Source organism: Canis lupus, chromosome 9 (genome assembly GCF_003254725.2).
Source record: "Canis lupus dingo isolate Sandy chromosome 9, ASM325472v2, whole genome shotgun sequence".
In the NCBI taxonomy this organism is placed as follows: domain Eukaryota; kingdom Metazoa; phylum Chordata; class Mammalia; order Carnivora; family Canidae; genus Canis; species Canis lupus.
This window is the reverse complement of record NC_064251.1, coordinates 14,960,769-14,985,608: the sequence shown is the minus strand read 5'-3', so window position 1 is coordinate 14,985,608 and position 24,840 is coordinate 14,960,769. Positions and strand designations below refer to the sequence as shown.

The following is a 24,840-nucleotide window of genomic DNA, read 5'->3' as shown; positions in this document are numbered from 1 at the left end:
AGGAGCCAGGGGAGGTCAGAGAAAACTTCACAAGACAAGGGATGTTTGAACTGAGTTTTGAAGGCTGATTAAGAGTTCTCTAGAAATAGGGAAAGATACTTAGAGGGAACATCCATGTACAACTCTGTAGAGGCCAGAAAGAATAGGACCACATTCAGAGAATTATAAGTTGATGTGGGGTTTTAATGGGGAAGGGTGGGAAATGTGGCCGGAGCCAGAACAGGCAGAGTCTTTTGTGAGTTGCAGAAAGTTTAGATCTTACTCCTGTATGAGACTTTGGAAAACTTAGGTAGAGGGAACTCATGCTCAGAATTGCACTTTAGGAGGCAGTGAAGAAAATGCCCGAGTAGTGGGTGAAACAGTGAGTCAGTTCACCTATTATAATAGGACGAGAAAAACTAAAAGCCTGAACTAAAGCAGGAGCAGTGGGGGATGGGAGGACAGGGCATAACTGAAGAGATTTAAGAGACGGGGTAATCAGGATTCAGTAAACTACTGGCTATGAAAGATGGCAAGTGATAACTCCCACACCCTGTGGGTTTGGACACCAGGTTCTGATGGCTGGCTAGGCTTCCAAGTCCAAGCCAATTTCCTCAGCCTACGCCCCAACATGGTAAGATGGAGGAGTACCAATCCCCACTGCTATTCAGAAGCTCTAAGTCCTGGTTGGATACTCCCTCCTTTTATTTATTTATTTTTTCATTCTGCCCTCATGTTTAATCATTTCAAGGGAAGAGAAGAGGGGCAAATTGTGATTGATTCCATGAGCCAGTATTTGGCAAGTAACCACCTTTGTTTTTTTTTAAAGATAGATTTATTTATTTACTTACTTACTTACTTACTTACTTACGATAGCCATAGAGAGAGAGAGAGTTTGAGAATATGGCAGCTTCTTTGCCTGGCTGAGAGGCAGAGACACAGGAGGAGGGATAAGCAGGCTCCATGCTGGGAGCCCGATATGGGACTCGATCCCGGGACCCCAGGATCGTGTCCTGGGCCAAAGGCAGGCACCAAACCGTTGAGCCACCCAGGGATCCCCTAGGAACCACCTTTGTGTCAGAAGCATTGAGCTGGGGGCATCAGCAGTGGGTCTGGGAAAAGAAGTATGTACTCTAAGAGTTTATGAGGCACCTGGCTGGCTCAGTGAGTAGAGCACATGACCCTTAATCTCAGGGCTGTGAGTTCAAGCCCCATGATGAGCCTACTTAAAAAACAAACAACCACTTCCAAGAGTTTAGACTCTATGTGGCAAAATGAGCACCTGCTGGCTCTGTTAGAACTGTGCTCTACGGTCTGACAATATGTATTTTATGGGAAATATGAGATTCCTGCTCTTTGGGTTTTAAGGGGATCACTGGGAGAGTCACACTGGCATTATGCAACCCTATAGCCTGTGCTAAGCTGCAATAGCAAACCCCCAAATCACAGAGACTGAACACAACAAATTTTTACTTTCTGCTTACATGAAATCCTTTGGAGGTTTGTTAGCTACGTCATCCAGCACATGTGGCTTCCAAGGTTGCTTGGGGAGGGGAAAATATTTTAGGATAGTTCTGTCCATATCTGCCAAATTTAGTCACAGGATTTCAACCTAACTGCAAGGAAGGTCAGGAAAGATAATCTGCCTGTCTGCTTAAGAAGAGGAGGGATCCCTGGGTGGCGCAGCGGTTTGGCGCCCGCCTTTGGCCCAGGGCGCGATCCTGGAGACCCGGGATCGAATCCCACATCAGGCTCCCGGTGCATGGAGCCTGCTTCTCCCTCTGCCTATGTCTCTGCCTCTCTCTCTCTCTCTCTGTGACTATCATAAATAAAAAAAAAAGTCTTAAAAAAAAAAAAAAGAAGAGGAAATAAAGTGGTGGATAACTAGTTATACCTCTGCCATACCATCAAATCAGCAACCAAGGCTTGATGTTAATGATTTCAATGATCCTGAAAACCAGGCTTTAGAGATAAATGTGGATTTATCTTCAGACAGGAAGTATTAGCTCAGACTGAGAAAGTAAAATTCTGCCCTGCTGTTCATCACAGATGAACAGACACAGAACCAGCTGCAAAGATAACAGGAAACAATATTTCTCCCAAGCACACCTGCAGCTTACAGTGTCATTACAATTTCCGTCTCTGAGTGACTTTTTTTTTAATTCACTGAGAAATTTTGTTCCCTAAAATCACAGACTGTCAGAAAGTTTGCTATTTGAAATTATATCAGTGAAAATGGTCTTGCTTGGAGAAGCAGCCTTAATTTCCAACCCAGAATTTCAGTGCAGTGGTTTCTGAACGCAACGTTCCCCAATTTAGCTTTGTAGTTTCCACGGAAACTGAACTCGGTCTGTTTTGCAGTTCAGAGCTGACGTTGATCCACTTTTCATATAGCTCTGTGTTCCTTTGAGCCTATCAAACTCTATTTCATTGACATTTCACCTAACCTCCACCTATCCCCATAATCCTATAATTATTTTTTCCTTTGGTGGGACACCCCAACCCCATCCCTCTGGTGTGTAGTTTTCCTTGCTGTACTGAGTCCATAGCCTGACTTTGCTGAACTACAGGTTTGCCCTGGTAGACTTAGGCTGATAGGACTAGGGCATTCTCAGACTTTACTTTGGCCTTTATGCTTATTTGTGATTATAAATTCCCTTAATTTGCTTTTTGCTATTCAAAGTAACATATTAAAGTATATTTTAAATAACAAAAAAGTAATGCCACATATAAATAGCTAGTAAGCACACGAAAAGATCTTTGACATCATTAGTTATGAGGGAAACACAAATCAAAGCCACAATGAGACATCACTTTATACCCACTAGGGTGGCAGCAGCTATAGTCAAAAAGAGATTACGAATGTTGGCAAGGATGTGGAGAAAAGTGGAAACCTCATATGATGTTGGTGGGAACATAAAATAATGCAACTGTTTTTGGAAAACAATCTAGCAGTTCCTCAAAAGGTTAAACAGAGTTATTACACAACCCATCAAACAAAAACATGTCTATGTAAAAACTTGTTCATGAATGTTCATGACAATGTTATAATAGTCAAAAGGTAGAAACAACCCAAATGTCCAACTGATGAATGGATAAATAAAATGTTGTGTGTTCATCAGTGGAATATTTTTTTAAAATATATTCTTTTTTTTAAGATTTTTTATTTATTCATGAGAGGCAGAGAGAGAGAGAGAGAGGCAGAGACACAGGCAGAGGGAGAAGCAGACTCCAGGCACCGGGAGCCCGATGTGGGATTCGATCCCGGGTCTCCAGGATCGCGCCCTGGGCCAAAGGCAGGCGCCAAACCGCTGCGCCACCCAGGGATCCCTCATCAGTGGGATATTATTTGACAATAATAAAGGAATGAAATACTGATAACATGGTACATCAATGAACCCTGAGAACATCATGCTAAGTGAAAGAAGCCAGTTGCAAAGAACTATGTATCATGATTCTTCTATTCATGTGAAATATCCAGAATAGGCAAACCCATAGAGGAAGAAGTAAATTGGTGGCATCCTAGGACTGAGGGAATTGTGAAGAAATGGGGATGAGGGTACCTGGGTGGCTCAGTGGTTGAGCATCTGCCTTTGGTTCAGGTCATGATCCTGGGATCCTGGGGTCCTGGGATCGAGTCCCACATCAGGCTTCCCCACAGGGAGCCTGCTTCTCCCTCTGCCTGTGTCTCTGTCTCTCTCTCTGTGTCTCTCATGAATAAATAAATAAAATCTTAAAGAAAAAAAAACCCCTAAGGAATGACTGCTAATGGGTACAGGGTTTCTTTTTTTGGGGTGGCTAAAATGTAAAATTGTGATGGCAACACAAATCTATGAACGCATATACTAAAAACCATTATACACTTTAAGTTGATGACCTGTATGACATGAATTATGTCAATAAAACTTATTTTTAAAAAAACAACTGTGGTAGACACAGGGGTTCTGTCCTGCTCTCTAAGAAGTCTCTAAGAATTTTAATATTGTGGCAGAGACAAACATTTTTATATAAAAAAGTTAAGTACTAGGGTATAGGCGTGTATGAAGGGTCATGTGAGCACAAAGTAGGGCATCTGAGCCCAACTGGAGAATTAGGGAATGTTTTCTTAGGTGGAAAATGATGTCCGAACTGAATCTTGAAGAAAAAGAAAAACTTAGCCAGGTGAAGTGAAGTGGAACAAGGATCAGCAAAGACCCAGGTTTGTGCTGAATACAGGAACTGGGGAAAGTTCTAGGCGCAATGTGATGTTTCTAAAATGGCAAGGTACAAAGAGGAGAATGCCGAGTCCATCACAAAGTAGCTTGGATAATAAGCAAGAACAATAATAATAAATTCCTAAGTGAACTCTTCGTTACAGCTAAAAAATGTGAGTTGGACTCTCAGAGTCGCTCCCGCCTTGACCCCAGCTCGGCACAGGTGCGAGGAAGGAGCAGGTACCGCGAGGCGGAACGGAATTTGCGGTCGGTGGGGGCGCGTTTTTGGAACGGACCGGGAAAAAGGAAGTGTGCTACATTATCCAGGGCACTCAACCCCGGCTTCCGGGGATGGGATCGGGTGTTTCGCGTTCCGCCCCGGGCCGGCCTGAGCCCCGAGGTCTCTGGTGACGGGTGGACGCGGGTGGAGGCGGCCTCAGGCTCAGGACCTGCTTGCTCCCGCCACGGGCGCCACGGGCTGACCTTGGCCGCCGCTCATTGGCTGCTCTTGCTGACCTTGGTCCAAGGTCGGGGTCGATGGCAACTTGGGCCGCCTCAAGCCTGAGCAGGGTCGCTGCCGGGTGCCTGTGGGGGGCGCGAGGCCCCGGGGTCCGGGCGGCTCTTCCTCCCACCCTCGCGGCCTCCCAGCCTGAGCCCACGGGCCGCATCCCCGTTCCGGGCAGGACGCTGCACCTGACCGCGGCGGTCCCCGCCGGGCACAACAAGTGGTCCAAAGTCCGGCATATCAAGGGTCCCAAGGATGCCGAAAGGAGTCGCATCTTCTCCAAGCTCTGTTTGAGCATCCGCCTGGCAGTTAAAGGTAAGTCACCCGCTGCTGCCCTCTCTGCGCCCACAGCTAAATCAGTGACCACCGTGAGCCTTGGTCCTTCCTGAACACCGTTGCCCGCTTCATAAACGCTCAAAAGACCTGCCGACATTGTAGGACTCCACTCGCCTTTCCAGATGCTGAGCGCCTGCCTGTTTGGCGGGGAGTTGCTATTAGGATGATAATGGTAAAAGTGACTTCATTCTAGTGTGTAGCTGGGTACTTCATAGAAACAGACCCTAAGAGTAAGGTCACTTGGGTATCTTGCCTGAAGAGACCAATCGAACCCTCTAGCCACCTCTGGTAGCACATAAGTTGTGGCAGGGGCATTGAGGAAAGCTGTTACTTGCCCAGCTTCAGTTTCCCAAGACACATTTTCTCAGAAGGTAAGTTTGCAACCATGTCTTTTCCCATTGTGTAGCCACTACAAGAAGGCTTTTTTTTTCCTTTCTTGGTTTTGTTTTGGTATTTCGATACCTGTAGGAGTGGAGAAAGAGTCCTGTAAAAATCATGGATTTTGGGCTTAAGAAGACTTGGTTCCTGTCACTTACTGACTGTAGGACCTTGAGCAAATTGCTTAACCTTGCTCAGTTTCAGTTTCCTTCTATAAAACAGGGATAGTACCCACCTTATGGAGGTTTCTGGCACATAATAGGCACTCAGTAAATACTAATCTACCCCTAGAACTCACGCCTGATATTTCTCTTTGCTTTCTTCTAATTCTTGTTATTGAGTGAGATCAACACTGTTGAGTATTTGTTATGTGCACTGGTGACACAGAATAATGAGGAAAACCCCCACCCCGAGAGACGGCATGATTACATGCTGTCATATGAGCATTTCAGTAATTACACACAAAATAATAGAGTCAGAACAAGGGGTATTAATAAGTCCAGGAAGTTTTGGTACCATTTTCATCCCTTACCTCTTCATCTGATGCAAAGTGGTCTCTGAAACCTAACAAAAAGATATTCATCCTTACAGAGTGAATTAGAAACTTATTTTCCAAAATACTTCTCCATATTCCATTCAAACACTGATTAAATGTCCTAAATTAACTGAGAGACAAGTGGTGACTTTCTACCTTTTTTGCTGGGGGAGGGTAGAGAGGCAGAAAGCCCTTCTTTCTCCTGGCTGTAATGAGGTGTCTTCACCCAGTCTTTTCTCTCTTTCTCAGAAGGAGGCCCCAACCCTGAGCTCAATAGCAGTCTGGCCAACATCTTAGAGGTGTGTCGCAGCAAGCACATGCCCAAGTCAACGATTGAAGCATCGCTTAAAATGAGGGTATGTCCTCAGTTTCACTTCTTGTTATTGATCACAGCCCCTCCAGGGCCCATGTCTGAAAGGCCACCAAACAGGCCTTAGATTATCAAAAAGAAGGGTAACATTGTGGTTGATACTCTCAATGCAGAGCCTTCTGGTGTCTCTCTGACTTTGGACATTGGTTTTGGGAGCCCAATCAAGGATAGGATGAGTAGATAATGTACAGAACCAGACGGCCTAGGACTATTCAGCCAGAGTGTGAGGTGAGGGTAGGAAAAACAGGCACAGTGTGGGGAATGTTAGATTGAAGAAGGGTTTGTTTTTCAGATATTTATGCCCTGAAGGAGAAGAGCCAGTAGAAAGGGAAACAGAGCAACAGTGATGGTGAGAGGGGCAAGGATATAGAGACCAGTTATGGGAATTGTCTTTGAGCCCAGGTGAGAGGACATCTCTTCCTCTGGGACAAGTAGGAAGGATTTGAGGAAGTAATTTTTTTTTTTTTTTAAGATTTAATTTATTTGACAGAGAGAATGGGAAGGGAGAGGGGAAGAAGAAGGGCCTGCCTGAGCAGGGAGCCAGACATGGGGCTTGATCCCAGGACCCTGAGATCATGACCCAAGCTGAAGGCAGATGCCCAACTGACCTAGCCGCCCAGGTCATCTGAGGAAGTAATAATCATCTTAATAGCTAATAATTATTGAGTGCTAACTCTAGGTCAAGCACTTTGATAAGAATTTTGTATACATCATCTCGCTGAATCCTCAAAACAACTTTAGGTGGAAACTGAGACACATAAAGATTAGGTGACCAAGTCAAGATAATGTCAAGAAAATTACAGATTTAAAACCAGACAGACCATAGAACCTAGTCTCTAACCATTATACACACTGCCTTCATGTAGGCTGTGATGCAGTTAAGTGTAAGTAGAGGATTTTCACATACCTGGTGGTCCTTTATTTCCTTTGTGAAAGAAGAAGGAAGAAATTGTCATTTGAGGGTTCCTGGAAAGGCAGCAGGGCAGGGTGCTTGGAGAGAGTGGTGAAGGTCAGATCTGTGGGCAAGGGATAAGTGGAGGTGGCATGGGAGGTCCTATTAGATTAGTCGCTAATCTGTTGATCTATTGTTTGAATTTTGTGACCATACTATTTTCAGTGGTTCTTATGATAGGCCCTGGGTGTGCTATTTCCTAAAGCAATACTGAGCACCCCAGGGGTAGGAGACTTCGCAAGTGGGTTTCATGCAGGATGAGTGTAGAAGGATGAGTCTTGGTGGGTTTGTGGGGGCTGGTATGTGTGTTAGATGTGAGATTCAGCTGGGACAGGAAGGAAATGAAACGAGGTGATGGCTAATTGATTGTTCAGGGACCAGAGAAACAGACTCCCTTCCCAGTAAGGGGTCATACTTGCAATTACCTCAAAAGTTGGTCCCAAAGGGTCACCTCTCAGAGGCAGGGGACAACAAGAAAGACTTGAAACCTGAAGCTGTACCCCAGAGTGCCCATCCCATCGAGTCAGTATCTGTGTTCTGGGCTGGGATGCAAGAAGGAATTGAGAAACAGGAAAATGTGCTCATGTTGTTTATTGCAGAAAGCCAAGGATGTTTATTTGCTGTATGAGGGCCGAGGCCCTGGTGGCTCTTCTCTGCTCATTGAGGCATTATCTAACAGTGGCTCCAAATGTTATTCAGACATCAGACATATCCTGAACAAGAATGGGTAGGTATAGGTCTGGGGAGAGTAGAAAGGTATGAAGCCTTGAGATTCCAAATCTTTGCAAGGAAAGAACTGTTGTTCCTGGTGGTGTTTCAAGTTTTAAGCATACTTCATCTGTAGAATCCAAAGAAATGATCATTTCTTCTCCCTTATTTCATTCTGTATGAGGCAGGATCCAAAAGACTTTTTCATCAAGTGTAGGAGGGGCCCTCTGTTCCATTTTCCCTATCTGTAGCCATATGATGTCCAGGTCTTAAAATGTACCACCAAGACTGGAATCTTAAATGATGACGTCTTTGTATCTACTAAACTCCACTCAGGGCAGAAAGAAGGGGATGGGGGTATGTTTGGGTTTTTCTCTTGCCCAGGGGTAGCTGCATATTCTCCTTCAGAAGTATGTATAAACTCCAAAGGCTGGGTGAGAAATAGAGTATTAGAATGTAGTGCTATTTGGTGATTGAAGTGTCTCCAGGCATTTAATCTGGTATGTTTCCTTTCCTTTGAGGGGAATGATGGCTGATGGAGCTCGCCACTCTTTTGACAAAAAGGGGGTGATCATGGTTGGAGTGGAGGACAGAGAGAAAAAAGCTGTGAACCTAGAGCGTGCCCTGGAGCTGGCAATTGAAGCAGGAGCTGAAGATGTCAAGGAAACTGAAGATGAAGAGGAAAAGAACGTTTTTAAAGTGAGTATGAAGCCTTAGTGTTTAGTGAACTTTTGAGAGAGCCCTAATAGATGTGTTAAGGCTTGCTTCTCTGTTTCTTCTTTCTTGTGCCCTGGGGTACAAGTGACATAAAGAGTTCACATATTGCACAAACATTTATTACATGAATACTGGATAGGGCTTACTTTATTGAGGACTATGAGAAGGATTCAGAAGTCTGAAAACTGTATCTCTGCTAGTAGAATTATCATTATAGTCGTTCCATTCAGGTTTTGCAAAGTTCTGACTGGCTTTCTCCTTTTTATCTCTTGGCTCCTCACCTCTTGACTTTCTTTTGTCCCTAGTTTATATGTGATGCCTCTTCACTGCATCAAGTGAGGAAGAAGTTGGACTCCCTGGGCTTGTGTTCTGTGTCCTGTTCACTAGAATTCATCCCCAACACAAAGGTGCAGCTGGCTGACGCTGACCTGGAGCAGGCCGCCCTTCTCATCCAGGCTCTTGGCAACCATGAAGATGTGATCCAGGTCTATGACAACATTGAGTAACCAGGCTCTCTGTGCCCCTGGGGTCCTTCCTAGGCAACCTGCAGCTCATTCTGGAGCATAGGCTTCTGCAGCAACTCTGAGATTGAAGCAGATTGGAGGCCTAGCAGGTTAGGAGGCATAAAATCAAGACCTGGAGCTTTGTGGCCAAGGGAGTCACTGCATCTCAATGGGGCCTCTTTGTCAGCTCTGCTGGTGTCTCGCAGCCCTGCTGGATGCAAAGTGGAGCCAACCAGCTAATCAGATTCTGATCTTAGGAAGTTGGCCCTTGTGGGAATGGCAGGTGCCCTGAAGGCCCTTGTACTAGAAACTGCTCTTATATAATATAACTGATCTGGGTTGCTAAACTCATAGTGTATAGCTCTTGCATTTTCCTGGGTTTTTATCCAGCTATTGGGACCCTCTTGACTTCCTTTGAAGTCTGTAGGTTTAGTTCCACTACTCCAGTCCCAGGACTTTTTTTTTTTTTTTTTAATTGACCAGAGAAATGTAGATCTCTACAGGCACCACTCTGTGCTGGTCTGGTGGCCCAAATGTGTCATTTGTCATGCTAATAGTATTTGTCAAACACTTATGTACCAGGAACTGTATTTAACAGGAGCACAGGGGATCCCTGGGTGGCTCAGCGGTTCAGCACCTGCCTTTGGCCCAGGGCGTGACCCTGGAGTCCTGGGATCGAGTTCCGCATCGGGCTCCGGGCATGGAGCCTGCTTCTCCCTCTGCCTGTGTCTCTGCCTCTCTCTCTCTCTCTCTCTCTCTCTCTCTCTCATGAATAAATAAATAAATAATTAAAAAAAATAAAATTAAAAAAAAAAAAAACAGGAGCACAAACTGTTCAGTTGGTACTCTGTGTTAGATCCTGCTCTAAGACATAGGACCTCTGAGGTCAGACACAGGACTTCTGTCTGCTGGAGCTATCCTAGGGCAGCAGGAGCTATACATGCATCCTTGTTATTTTCGTGTGGTCTCTGTGCCCTCCTTCTGCCAAAGAGCTTAAGGCTCTAACTCAGTAGGAAATCCAGTGCCAATGTTAAGGGACTCCCAGGCCCTGCTTCATCCAGACCCCCTTGTGTTCTGAGATTGATCAGAGCAGACCTTTCAGCATATTGGACTGCTCTCAGGAGAGGCGATGACAAGCTGGTTCTCAAAGCTACTTGGTTACCAGAATGCCCACTCGAGCCCCTTTTCATCCCTGCTGGCAAATGATGGGGCATTGGCAACTGGAGAGGAAATGAGAATAGAAGGAAGGGTGAAGGACTGACTCAGATCCTGGCAAGCTGGGAAATAGGGCCCTTTATTTATTTATTTATTTATTTATTTTTTTTGCCCTTTATACCTTTTCCCCTTAAGTGTCACTTTTGAGTTTAGAAAGACCAGGAGTGCCAATCACCTATTAAATATGTCAGGAGCCCATTAAATATGTCAGGCCTGGAATGGCTTTTTGATCCCTGTTATTTACCTACTCTTAAGTTGTTTAAACCATTTCTGAGATCAGAATAATTTTCCTGAAGGAGCTTCAGGTAAATGAGGAAAAGAACAAAATCCAAATTGGCTGACTATAAATAATAACTTCAGCTTCTAGGAAAAACCGGTTACTAATTCCATGATGACTTTAGCAGTTGGAGAGCAAAGGCTAAGGAAAGAAAAAAAAAACAATGAAATAATCCATGAAAATGCCAAAGCATATGCTCTTCCACCTCACTTCATAATCATGATACTACCTGGCATTCTTTAGTTTGTTTTGTTTTTTAAAAGTTAGTGTGTGTGTGTGTGTGTGTGTGTGTGTGTGTGTGTGTGTGTGTGTGAGAGGAAGAGGGAGAATCCCAGGCAGGCTCCATACTCAGTACACAGCCTGATAATCGGGCTCAGTCTCAACCTGGAGAACATGACCTGAGCCAAAATCAAGAGCCAGACACTTTGACTGAGCCACTCAGGTGCCTCACATTCTTTAGTTTTTATAGGAGATAACTCATCAAAATATCTGATGAGCACATTCTTAAAATAGTGCAATTTAAAGTTTAAGTGCTGCTTTGTAATTTATAGAATACTTTCTTATGTTATTTGATTTTCACAGCAAGACTGAAATAATCAGGCCAATTTTATGCACAAATGGTCACATAGCAAGCAGGTGAGAATAGGCCTAATACTACATCTTACATTGATCTTGGTTTATAAAAATAGCTGTTTTGTAAATGTTGATTATAATTATGATATAATTTGGAAGAATCTCCTAATTTCTGGTCTGAGAAGTCTGCACCAGGAGAGCCTACTGTGGAAGGGAACTTGGCTAATCATGTACTTGTGAATAGTCCTCTAATAGATAGGATTTAAGGATTTTTGTAACTAGTTTTCTTACAGCAGGGCTTTGGATGGCTCTGCACTGACCCCTGGTGGTGCCCTGCAGTCTTTCCTGCAGCTAGCATGGCAAAGGCAGAAATGAAACCTTATTTGGACCTGTACTGCCTCTAACTCTGCTAACGAGACCCTTAGCTACATAGGTTAAATAACTATTTAACTGAATAGTTAAGCAGAGAGAATATGAGTTATTCTGCCACTAAAAATTATTTTCTAAAGAATATTTTATGTCAGAAAATGTTTACAGTGTAATGTTAAATGGAAAACAAAGATGTAAAACTCTGTATAGTATGATCCAAATTTTAAAATATAGTCATACTTTATCTATGGACTTAAAAAGACTAGAAGGAAGTGTATCAGAATCTCAAAACTGGTTATCTCTGGGTGGTGATGTCACTTTTCAACAATCATATATTTAATCAGGGGGAACATTTTTTAAAAAAGAAAACAAGTCACATTATTGTCCAGCTAGGGAGACAGCATGTGAGAGGCCAGGAGTCAGGCATACCTTAAAGTCAAAAGAATGAGATCTGGTCTTGGCTTGCCTTTGCCTTATCTTTGGTCATTGTCTTAGCAGACAGAATCATTCAATGCCTTGCAGCTGGCTTCGGCTCACTTTCAAGTGACCTTTCCATGGGATGGAAGTATTTGTGATAGGTTCCATCCATAGCCTTGACTCTTACAGGAAGCGTTCACGTGGTACATAGCTGCCTTCCTTCTGCCAGAGGCCTCAGCCAACAGTGGAAATTCATAGGCTGAGTTACTCTTTTGGGGTTTTTTTCTGTTTTGTTTTTTTTGCTTTACTCTCTGATACTTAGAGCACAAGAGTCAATAAAACTTCACACTCGAAGAGACCCCAACTTGTAGACTTTTATTTGAATTGCTGGGGACACTTCTGGAACCCTTCTGAAGAGGAAATAAATGACCCAGTAGGTCTGGCCAGGGCAAGTGTTAGGATAGATACCACACTAGTTTTGACCCAAACCGCTTTCTTCCTTATGCCCTCCCCAGACACTGAGGAGGATAGTAGTTTTTACTTTTCCTCTTGTCTTTCTTTTGTCCATGTGAAAGAGGTAACATCTATGGTTTTTGAATGAGTAAGTGAACCTCAACTGGAGGGATTCCCTTCCTCCTAAAATATAACCACCATTAACAATCTACTCTGTATTCTACTTATTGGAACCAATCTACTGGGGAACAAATTTCAACTCTTAATTGCCAGAAACCTTGGACAAGAACTTAACCTCTTTGCACCTCTTTGTCTATAAAATTAGGATAATAGTACCTATCTCATAGGGCTATTTTGAGAATTAAGTAAGTTAACCTATGTTAATCACTTAAAAGAGTGCCTGGCAATAGTAAGTGCTCAATAAATGTTGGCCTTTTTCCCCCCACTAAGTTTGAATGAACATTTTTTAAAAACTGAAATGTGATCACCCTGTACGTTTCTGCTTTATGAGTTTTTGTTTTTTTTTCACTTCACAATGTATCCTGGATGCTGCAATGAACATTACTTATCTTTGCTCACTTGCAAAGTGTTCCTTAGGATAAATTTAAAGTGGAATTTATAAATGAAAAGCAATTTTTCTCTATTAGTTAATGTCAGTAATATATAAAATATCATGGTTGTAAAAATCTTCAGTGGTATACATATCATTCATTAACAATGCAGGGATCCCTGGGTGGCGCAGCGGTTTGGCGCCTGCCTTTGGCCCAGGGCGCGATCCTGGAGACCCGGGATCGAATCCCACGTCGGGCTCCCGGTGCATGGAGCCTGCTTCTCCTTCTGCCTATGTCTCTGCCTCTCTCTCTCTCTCTCTCTGTGTGACTATCATAAAAAAAAAAAAAAAAAAACAATGCAGATAAAATAACTGGTTGAACTGGTGATTGAATATATTCTTTACCTCTGAATTAAAGGAATTGTCATCAGGGTGCTTGGGTGGCTCAATTAGTTAAGTGTTTGCGTTCAGCTATGGTCATGATCTCAGGGTCCTGGGATCAAATCCCACTTTGGGCTCCCTGAGTCTGCTTCTCCCTCTCCCTCTGCTCCTTCCCCTCCTGCCCCCCACCTCTGCCTGCCATGCTCTCTTTCTCTTTGTCTCTCTTCTCTCAAATAAATAAAATCTTTTTTTTTTTTTTTTTTTTTAAGATTTTTTTTTGGCAGCCCAGGTGGCTCAGTGGTTTAGCACTGCCTTCAGCCCAGGGCATGATCCTGGAGACCTGGGATCAAGTCCCATGTCGGGTTCCCTGCATGGAGCCTGCTTCTCCCTCTGCCTGTGTCTCTGCCTCGCTCTCTCTGTCTCTCATGAATAAATAAATAAAATCTTAAAATTAAAAAAATTTTTTTATCAAGTCAGATGGTAACTTTTTTTTTTAAGAGAACATATACATAAGCAGGGCTAGGGGGCAGAGGGAGAAAGGGAATCTTAAACAGGCTTCACACCTAGCCTGGATCCTGACACAGGAATCAATCTCAATCCTGACATCATGACCTAAGCCGAAAAGAGTCTAACCCTTGGGGCGCCTGGGTGGCTCAGTGGTTGGGCATCTGCCTTTGGCTCAGGTTGTGATCCTGGGGTCCTGAGCCTACTCCTCCCTCTGCCTATGTCTCTGTCTCTGTGTGCCTCTCATGAATAAATAAAATCTTAAAAAAAAAAAGAGAGAGAAAAGAATCTGACTCGTAACTGACTGAGTCACCCAGGTACCCCTTGTTTTTCCTTTTTTATACCAAGTTCATTGAGCTATTCCTGAAAATTCATTCATGTTTATTGTTCCCTATCTAGTGTCCAAGTGTCCTTATGCCCTGGAAAGAAAAAAAGAAAGTGTTCAGCTGGTATATCATAGGATGCTTGAGGCCCTAAGCATTAGGGGCAGGTTGTGATCCTTGGGGTCAGGTATGGCTTTAGTATTTAACCAGGGGCATCTACTCTATAAAACCAGGGGAACAGACTTGAGAAGGCATGGCCCAGATGGGAGGCTTCACATAGGGAAAATGAAGGGTGAAGAGAGAAACCGTATAGAAAGAGAAGAAATACACAACTACAAGGGCACACTTGTGGAGATCACATTCAACTACTAACATCCCCAGTTCAGGTTCACTTACTCATTAAAAAAAATACTTGTTTTTTGAATGTACTGTGAAAGATGCTAGGCATACCAATTTGAATGACAGCTTCTGTCTCTATGCTTACTTCCTTAAAGGCAATTACGACAGTGGGACAGGTGATTTGATGAAGAAAGTACTAGGTGCCCTGGTACCCAGAATTGTGAGTATTTGTCTGGAAGGGCTTCCTGGAGGGAGTGATGTTCAGTCTTAGTTCTTTCCTGAAAGAATGAGAGGAGTGGGGAAGAGTGGAGGAGAAGAGTGTTTAAAACAAAATAGCAGATGCAGAGATAGAGAGGTAAGATGGACTCTAGTAGTTCCCCATGGCCAGAACATAGATCTGAATGATGGGGTTGGCAGAGATGGGAAGTGGAAAAACTTGTGGCTGGAGAAGCATAGCCTGGGTCCTGAAAGGCCTTCTTAAGTACATCCAGGTATTCCACTTATCCTAAGGGCAATAGGAAACTATAAAGGTTTTAAGCAGAGCATGACAGAATCAGGTGTGCGGTTTTTTTTTTTTTTTAAGATTTTATTTATTTATTCATGAGAGACACAGAGAGAAACAGAGGCAGAGACACAAGCAGGGGGAGAAACAGGCTCCATGCAGGGAGACCGATGTGGGACTCACTCGATCCTGGATCCCCAGGATCACGCCCTGAGCCGAAGGTGGTGCTAAACCACTGAGCCACCTGGGCTGCCCTCAGTTGTGAGTTTTAGAAAGATCACCCTGTGATGTCAGCAGACACTGTTACATGGGGTTTGAAGTAGGATGGTGGACCTGAGGATGGAAGAGAAATGGACAGATTGGTGACATGGTTAAGATTAGTCATGGACACAGGGAAATGGAGAGGAAGTTCTCTAAGGGAGAGAATTCACAGGTCCAAATTGGGAAAGTGTTGATGGCAGAGGAAATACAGAACTATGGAAGAAAATGATGAATTCAGTTGGGACCTGTAGAATTTGAGGTATCTATTGGAGGCTAGAGGATAATATCTTGGGAGCTCAGAAGAAAGTCTAGTGTGGTAACTTCAGCATGCGAATGTTTGAGATGGCCAGTTAAGGAACAGACAATGGAAATGAAGCCCTCAAAGAAAGCAGTTGCTAGAAGGAGGGAAAATCAGAATGCTGTTTTTTGATTAAAGACTTACATGGTTGTACTGTAGTTCTTTACTATGTGCAAGCATTCTAAGTGCTGGTGATAGGATAAGGCAGTGAACAGGACAAAATCCCTGCTGCTGCATAGCTTATGTTCATTATAGAGGAAAGACACACCTACAATTTTAGTCACTATGAAGAAAAATAAGACTGAATATGGGGCTAAAGAATGATGGAGAGAGAGGCTATTTTGGATGGGGTGCTTAGAAACTCGGAAGAGTTGACATTTGAGCAAAGACTTGAATAAAATGCAGGAATTGGCCATGGGAACATCTTCAGGAAGAGCATTCTAGGTAGAACAAATGGCAAGTGCAAAGGTCCTGGACTTGGTAGGTTCAAAATATGTTAAGAAGGCAGTGTGGCCAGAAGAGTAATTGTGGGAGAGAGGTAGAAAGGAGGTGAAGATGGCAGGGCCAGCTCCTATTGAGCCTGAAAAACCACGACAAGGAGTTTGGGTTTTATTCTTAGTGCAATGGGTGGCCATTAGAGGGTTAACCGAAGGGTGATAGCATGATCTGAATTACATTTTATAGGGATCACTCTGGCTGCTGTGTAGAGAACATTTTTCAGGTGGCCACAGAGGAGACCGGGTTAGGAGATGAGGGCAGTCATCCAGGAGAGGGTGGCAACTTGGACCAGGATGGTAGTGGTGAGGGGCAGCTCCAGTGGCGCAGCGGTCTTAGCCTGCAGCCCAGGGCTTGATCCTGGAGACCCGGGATCGAGTCTCACATCAGGCTCCCTGCATGGTGCCTGCTTCTCCCTCTGCCTGTGTCTCTGCCTCTTTCTCTCTAGCTGTGTCTCTATGAATAGATAAATAAAATCTTAAAAACAAAAAAAAAAAAAACAATTAAAAAAAAAGGATGGTAGTGGTGAGAAGTGTTAGATTAAGATACGTTTTGAAACCAGAGGTGGAAAAAAAAAAAAAAAAAAAAAGAAAGAAAAGAAACCAGAGGTGAGAAGACTTTGATACAGGGATGTTAGGGAAAGAGAAAAACCAAGGAAGACTCCTCCTAGGTTTGTATTTCAACAATTGGGAAAATAGAAGAGCAGGGTATTTTAGGGGGAGCAGGAAAGTATAAGGAGTTCAGTGTGAAACTTGTGAAATTGGAGCTGTGTTTTAGACATTCCAAGAGAAGCTGCTGAATAAACCATATAGGCAATGGAGTAAGTACTAGATTTCCACTAATTGTCTTTTTGTTTTTATTTATTTTTAAATTCTTAAAAAATATTTTATTTGTTTATTCATGAGAGACACAGAGAGAGAGGCAGAGACCTAGGCAGAGGGAGAAGCAGGCTCCCCCCATGTGGGACTTGATTCTAGGACTCTGGGATCACGCCCTGAGCTGAAAGCAGACGTTCAACCTCTGAGCCACCCAAGTGTCCCCACTTGTTGTCTTTTTAAAATATTTATCTAACAGGTCAGTAAAATTAAGGGTCAGATATGAGCCCCAGATTGGGAGATGAGGACTTCTAGCAGTGGCTTACTACACACATTCTCGCCAGGGTGATACCCCAGTGGGGTGAAAAATGATTCCTAAGGGGTGAAAAAAAAATCTTAGATAATACAATGGTATATAGACTTCAGAGCTCAACCCTATTTGATGAAATCTTATTCCTTAGCATTTAATTTCTCTCATTAGAATTCACATTTAATTAAGTAATTCAGAATTTTCTCCTGGGGGAGGAGAGGAGTGATAATGAAAAAGCAGTTGAGAAATACTGGCCTGGTACAAGAACGTGACCTTTGGGTTGCAGACAGACCTGGTGTGAATCCTGGCTCTACCCCTTGGACTTGGTCCTTAACTTCTCTGAGCTTCATTTTTATCATTAAAATGCAAATAGTATTAATTCAGAGTTACTGGAAAGATTAAATGAGATGATGTGCCTGGCATTGTATAAATGACTGATAATTACTAATTTTCTTTCCCCTTTACTCCTTCTCTCCTTCCCAGAAGAGAGATTATTATAGTTAGGAACTACAATAAACTGGGTAGGGATCTAGTCAAGTGGGAGAATGACACACTTAAAAGCTTGTTGGAGGAAAACAAACAAACAAACAAACAAACCTAACAGGACAAGGGCTCTGATTAAATAAGGGGGAGGGGGAAGAAAGGAGTGTAGAGAAAGAGGGGAGGGAGTTCAAGGTAATTCATCAGAGATTTGACAGCCAGGGTAAAGCCACCAATAAAGGTTCTTAGTTGATGGTTGAAAATGGCATCAGAGGAAGATTATTTTGGCGTCTGATTTATATTACACTGGAATAGGGACTAGAGGAAGGGAGCCCATATTAATTGTGATGGACTTGGCATCGGAAGACCTGGGTGTATAAAATGAACAATGGGGGTTGGGGAAATTAATTATGGTCATTCTCTATTTTGAAATATGCAGCCAGTACGATTGTTTTGGAACAATATTTCGGTAGCACGGGAAAACACTTATAATAAACTCTAGGCATACTACCAAACAATCTGAAGCCATTTTTGTCAAACGTTGTATATCTTGGTAGGAAATAGATAAAATTATCTCTGGGGTGGACTTTTTTTTTTTTTTTTTTTTTCAGTTTTAGTTCGAAGAGCTCGTATTGCTTTCATAACTAAAGAAAACAGACCCTCTCGGACTTTGCCGCTGGCTGGTTTGGGCCCTGGCCAGCCGCGGAACTCCCAGACTTCCGAGGACCCACATTCCCTTACTACCCGAGCCCCTCGGAGGGTGTGGGCCCGGAGGTAGGAGGCCCCCCCTGCCTCCCTGCTAGCGCAGCGTCCGGACCGGAGGACTTGTCGGGGGATCGGGCGGCGGAGGTGGCCACGCGCCGGGAAGCGCTCGGAGCCAGAACCCTCCCCGCTTACCGCGCGCCCGCCGTGGGCACAGGGAAGGGCAGGGCGCCGGCCTCACGGGCCGTCCGAACCGCCGAGAGCTGGGACGGCGAGAGGCCGGCGGCCCCCCCAGCCGCTTTCCCAAACTCCAACCCCAAAGTAGCCGGAGGGGAACAGCGCCAGCCCGCGCGCCCGCGCGCCCGCGGAGCCCTAGTGATGGCCGGGAGGTGGGAATGTGGGCGGAGCCTCACGCGCGAGCCGTGATTGGAGCAACCGGCACCTCCCGGGGCGAGGGAGGGCGAGACGGCGAGGGATGCGCAGAGGCGGGTGCTCAGCGCCCTCTGCGTGATTGGCCGGCCGAGAGTGAACCGGGTGCTGTGCCGATGATTGGCAGGCGGTAGACGGCCCTCGGTAACGGCCTTGGCTTCGCCCATTGGCATCCTGCTAGAGTAGGCGGGATTGGTTCATCGTGTGGTGCTGATGATTAGCTGGCGACCGAGAGGGTGCTGGGGAGAGAGCGGGGTCGGGGGGGCGACTGGGGCCGCGATTTCCTCCCGGTTATTGGCTGGTGAAGTGGGTGGGGGTGGCACGAAGGCCCAGCGGCTGCCTGGGATTGGCGGGCGCTGCGGTGAGTGACAGGCGAGGGGGCGAGCTGCGCGACCAGCGGTTTGTTTTTCGGAGCGTTCCTGAGGTGGAGAACGGTGGCCGGACGGAGCGACTGCGGGACTGGGAGACTGGCGGGCGGGCGGGCCGAGCGGCGCCGCCGAGGCCGGGCTGGGCCGAGCCGAGGAGCGCCGGGGATGTAGCGGGCCACCCTGCCCATGCCACAGCGCCCGGCCGCGGGCGGAGCCGGAGCCGGAGCCTGGGGAGGCGGCGGGGGCCCCGAGCGCAGCCCGCGCCCCCCGCGCGGAGCCAGGCCCGCTGCCGTCCCCGCCGCCCGGGCCCCCGGCATGCAGCTCCGGCTGCGGAGGTGACACTCGGGCCCGAGCCGCCGCTGCCGCCATCGCCACCATGGGTGAGTGTCGCCACCGCCCCGGCCTGTGCCCGCGCTGCTCCGCGTCGCCCCGCCCCGGGCTGAGGGGAGGAGGACCCTGGGCCGCCGCCTGACAGGCATGGACAGCCCACCCGGCCCGGGCTGCGGACTGCCGGCGCCCGCCCGCCCCGCTCGCGGCTCGGCGGCCCAGGCGGGGGTTCGGCTTTCCCCGGCCTGCCGGGGCGGTCCGGGCCGGCGGAGCCCGCTGGGCAGCCTCCTTCCGGGCCGCGCGGCGGGCGCATCCCGAGGAGGCGGCGGCGGGATCGAGGGCCCGTGCTCGGCGGGGCAGCCCGCTCCGGCCCGAGCGAGCCGGCCCGCGAGCCCGAGGGCGGGGGAGCGGGGGCTCAGTGTGGGGCCCGGGCTGGAGGCTGGTGCAGGCCCAGCTGCTGTTGTGTCTTTTCCTTGATTTGCTTTTTTTTCCTGCCTGTGTCATTTCCTTCCCTTTGCTCACACAGGCCGGCCAGCGAGAGTTCCCGGGGCTTGCTCTCGAGCCCTGTGCGCGCCCCAGCGCAGGGGGGAGGGCGTGCGGGGAGATAGGCTGCGAGATGATTAAAACGGCAATCACTGTTATCAACGGCGCGGTTGAGAAACGAGAGCCGCACGCAGATTGCTGGAGGGTAGGAATTGGTAGGGGACTGCCAGCTGTAATTCACATCCTACTTTTTGAAAAATCCGGTTGCAGTGTTTTACAGCCATTATTTTTATTTAACGGTATCCCTGAAATTATGTAACTTTTAAAAGAAGCAAGCGTTCACTGCGCTAAAGAATCTATGAAATCATTTCCTTTTTATCAATACTTGCAATTTCTGTTGTAAAGATGTAATCTAAGAAATGCTTCTGATGTCTTCCACACGCGGCATTTACACTGAATTACATTTTGTTGTCCTTCTTGGTAATTTAGCAAATGATTATTGGACTAGGTTAAGAAACAGATAACATTTTAGATGTACTTTGCTTCTCTTGTTCGGATGAGTTACTGTGATACTGTCGTCCACAATCACGAGTTTTGCAAAGCATTTGGTACTGTCCTAAATAACCAAGGAGTCAGTGAAAGGATCCTTTGCAAAGGCATTTGCTGTATCTGAAGTGCCATGCATGAGAAGAGGGAACGTTAATATTTGCTTTGCCCTATAGCAAGGTCAGGTCATTTTTGTAAAAGTTAAGTGTATGCTGTGTTACATCGGGCAGATACTGTTTTACTGCCTGTATCTACACTATGCCTTTGAATGAATTGCCTTGTTCTATTTCACGCTGCCCTTGTACAGTAAAGGATGGGTTTGTTCATTTGCTGGGAGTACGGTTTCCTTCCCGTTCTTTGCTTTAAAAGTGCTTGCTTTTCTGGGGTAAGTCTCCTGTGACTGTAAGCAGAAAAGGAACCCAGTAAGGCTTGGTATTTTAAAAAATAATTCAACAAATACCAAATATTTACTATAAATGGGGCACATTATTCTTCATGTCCTCCCCAGGCTTCAAACATTTATCTTGTGTTTTGGAATTTGATGATTGTACTCAGTCCTTGAATTGGTTTGTGAACCTCTGTTTGTGATGGTCTTTCCTCTTTGTCTTGTGAGGGCAGTGTTAAGGCCCAAAAGGGAATGTGTAATACTTGAGGATGGGCAGACTCCCACTCCCCACTTTCTTGACTGCTGAATCAGAGTGTCCAGATTTGTTGATTGCATTTTAATGTCCAACATGAAAATAGTTGTCAGCCTGTTTTCACATTTCAAGACATACTTAAAAACTATTTTAAGTGTATGAGTTTTTGGAGAGACAGTGATGGGGAAGAAAGGGACTGTATACATAGGGGCCGGAACCAGGAAAAAGGACCAGGAACTCTGCTTTCTTATTTGTCCCCATGTCTGTTTTACATAAAGAAATTGCCTTACTTTCTTTAGCAGGTTCCCTTTGTAACTACACTCTCTTTTTTGTAGATGACCTTGATATGCAATTAGAGCTAATACTGAATGCTTCCAGAGCCTGGATCTTTAATTTACCTTATAAAAGTTTCAGCAAGGATATGTGTGTACACACATATATACACAGTCACTCTTTTAAATATTGGTTTCCATTTTGGTGATGTGTATGATGAATAAAATTCCCAGGTTAGTTTGCTTTAGTTGTTGTGGTTCTGAGTAAACTATAATACAGCAAGAGGTTGATAAGAAAGACATACAGACTTATTAATATTTTCATTATATTTGTTAAACTTCAGCCCAGTGAGGAAAGGACCAAAACTAATTTGAGTCCCTGCCCTTCAGGTTTTTTGATTAACAGTCATACTTTCCTGAGCTGTTCAAAGCCCCAGATTCAACCTTGTTTGACAACTTGGGTTGGTAATAAAAACGGGTTAGATTTTATATTGGCTGTTAGCCCCGGTAAATATTTAGTGGAAACTATACTTATCCCCCTGTAGTACACTTATCCTTGTAAATAATAGGGAATATGGAGATATGCTTCTTTTTTTGGCTTTGATATTATGTGGTTATTAAAAAAATTGGGATTGACTGGTCATTTTTCTTGGTCACACTAGAATTCTCTCCCAGTTTTAGTAATTATAGTGGCAAATGCTGTTAATGCTTGAGACTAATTCACTAGTGTACATTTGGATTTTTTATAAATGCAGTCTGAAACTTAGTGGGAAGTGTTACTGAAAAACGTGTAACAACTTGGAAATGTTACAGGAAACTACAGTGAACTGGGTATAGGATTAAGGATGAGTTGATTCTGCTTTGATAGCTTGGCTAGAAGTCAGAATCATTGTGATTTATAGGCACCTTGGGTCTCTAAGGTTCCAGGGCTCTTGTGAGCTCCCAGTCAGACCAGTGTCAACTTGGCTTGTCTAGAACCTGACCTCCTGTGTAGACTGGCCAACAGCTGTTTTAATTGAAATTGGGGTCACAATTTAATGACTCAGCATGGCCATGTGTTGTCTAGATTTCTGGTATTTTTTTAAATGACAGTTGGATTTCTTTTTTTTTTTTTTTTTTCCAAAGACTTTATTTAGGGGTGCCTGGGTGGCTCAGTCAGTTAAGTGTCTGCCTTTGGCTCAGGTCATGATCCTGGGGTCATGGGATCAAGCCCCACATTGGGCTCCCTGCTCAGCAAAGAGTCTATTTCTCCTTCTGCCTCTCTCCTGGCTTGTGTACTCACTTGCGCTCTCTCGCTCTCAAATAAAATCCTTTATTTATTTGAGAGAGAGAGCTTGTGCCAGCGAGCAGGAGTGGGGAAGAGGGACAGGGTAGGGCAGAGGGGGGTGGAGAAGCAGACTCCTCATTGAGCAGGGAGCCTGGCTCAATTCCAGGATCCCAGGATCATGATCTGAGCTGAAGGCAATTGCTTAACTAAGCCACCTAGTGCCCTTGACCATTAGATTTTAAAACTGAATTTTAGGCATTTATAAAAAGTAAATAGCTAAGTGAATATTAGGGGACTACACAAAGGATAAGGAGCAATTTTCTTGGTTCTGTCTACGTAAGCTAGTCTTTGCCCATTTATTGTCTCTTACATGTCAGGAACAGTATTAGGCCCTGTATCTACATTTTTCCTGTCCTTAAGAAGTTATCTTAAAAAGGTAAGGTGAACCAGAAACATGTAAACAAGTGAGTGCAAGGAGGTGGTGTAGGTAATTCGTTAAAACTATGTACCGGTGCACAGGAGTGAGAGATCAATTCTATAGTTTTGGGGTTGACATACATAATCCTATAGTCTCTAGACCTTTAGATTAATTTCATTAAATGTAAAAATAAAATATAGTGGTGATATGTTGATTCTTCTGAGGAAGATACTCATATTACTTTGTAATATGTATTTTTAAATTTGGGGGGCACCTGAGTGGGTCAGTCAGTTTAGCATCTGTCTTCAGCTCAAGTCTTGATCCCAGGGTCCTGGGATTGAGCCCTGTGTTGAGCTCCCTGCTCAGTGGGGAGTCTGCTTCTCCCTCTCCCTCTGCCTCTCTCCCAGCTTGTGCTCAATCTCTCTCTTGCTCACTCTCTCAAATAAATAAATAACATCTTTAAAAATAAATACATTTTGAACCATCAGTTACTTTGGAAGGGCTGTTATATCCCAGAAACAGAAAAAAAATCAGAATTTGACTTTGAGATCTAGCAAAGGTTCTACCATTGTCCATGAAGGATAAAAAGTTTCTTGTGAATGAGGCTCGGGCCTTTTTCCTTGTACTTACTATAAAATGATGTTTCCCCAGGTATTGACAAGGTGACAAGGTGGATCAGTGGGAGAATATGAAATATCATGAGATTAAGATAGTAAAATGTGACCCAGGGACACTTTGAAAACAGCGTCTCTTGGGTGAGCAGTGTGATCAGACCATCTGGCAGTGCTAGGTAAAGTGCTGGCCACATAAAGAAATAACATTGTTAGTTAAGTGAAAACAATTAGAACATTACTTTGGGGATTTGTATATATGGAAAAGGGAGAGTGTCTGACATAGTAAACAGATGTTATATAGGACAACAATGTTTATTGAAGGACATGGTGCTACTAGAAACTTTTCTGGGTTTTTAGCCAAGGGAATTCATAAATGGGCATGCCTTAAGACCCTACTTTTAGATAGAGTAATAGTTCAGTCTGGAAGATTGACTTCATGCTGAAGCTAAGTAGAGAGGAGTATATTTCCTGGCAGCCCCCAGACCATAGCTCAGGGTATCTGAAGAAGAAAAAAGTGCACACTGCTGAATAATTATGGATAGCTATCTGCTTAAGACTGCTTAAGAGCTTCCACTTTTCAAGCCTAAACTCTAATCCTTACTTCATAGATCCTTTCTTTTCTATTTTCTGTGAATACTCCTTCCCTCTATAGTCATAACCCCTTAATCTCTAGAATTAACTTCTTCCTCTGTGCTTCTTCCTGGTAGCTTTTAAGTGTGTCAAACCACCCCCATCCTCAGGAAATATTTTCAAGGTTATAGCACACTATTACCCCAGCCTCAAGTTGTTCATGTGTAAAGTTCACAAATGAATTGTTGATTTCTACTACTTCCAATTTCCTTTTAATCTTTAGCTTCTTGATTCCCTTTAAAATTGTGTTTCTACCTCTGCCATTCTATTGGGCCTGCCTGGCCTGTGCCTGCCACTGTCCTTCTTTGGTCCTGACTTCTGTGGTGCCACTCTTGGTTTTTTTTCTTCCAAACCTCTTAAAGCCTCCTTTGCCAGCATACCTTCTTCCTACTCTACTTGATAAGGATT

The 24,840-nt window shown here is 44.7% G+C and overlaps 2 protein-coding genes across 5 annotated transcripts in view; both read left to right on the top strand.

Annotated features, from left to right (window-relative positions):
• The first annotated feature begins 4,486 nt into the window (after nucleotides 1-4,486).
• On the top strand, nucleotides 4,487-16,735 carry LOC112652952 (translational activator of cytochrome c oxidase 1). Of its 2 annotated transcripts, none has more exons than XM_049114604.1 (5): nucleotides 4,487-4,992; nucleotides 6,176-6,282; nucleotides 7,848-7,975; nucleotides 8,478-8,655; nucleotides 14,733-16,735. In XM_049114604.1, exons 1-5 carry the CDS (start codon nucleotides 4,710-4,712, stop codon nucleotides 14,760-14,762), a joined length of 726 nt encoding a protein of 241 aa, XP_048970561.1. In that variant the 5' UTR covers nucleotides 4,487-4,709; the 3' UTR covers nucleotides 14,763-16,735. The 2 variants fall into 2 exon arrangements, with proteins under 2 accessions (XP_048970561.1, XP_025292449.1); XM_025436664.3 differs by lacking the exon at nucleotides 14,733-16,735 and adding an exon at nucleotides 8,979-12,386 and having other exon boundaries at nucleotides 4,489-4,992.
• The window catches only part of MAP3K3 (mitogen-activated protein kinase kinase kinase 3), a 69,777-nt gene continuing 59,714 nt past the window's right edge, over nucleotides 14,778-24,840 (top strand). The window contains exon 1 of one of the 3 annotated variants that reach the window (XM_049114601.1): nucleotides 14,778-14,797. Coding sequence is in view for 1 of the 3 variants with exons in the window: in XM_025436717.3 (XP_025292502.1) it covers nucleotides 19,614-19,617 (4 nt within the window). In the remaining 2 variants the exon portion in view is untranslated. Of the gene's footprint in view, nucleotides 14,798-18,881; nucleotides 19,014-19,289; nucleotides 19,618-24,840 lie in introns of those variants that run through there. The other 2 variants (XM_025436718.3, XM_025436717.3) reach the window with 2 other exon arrangements.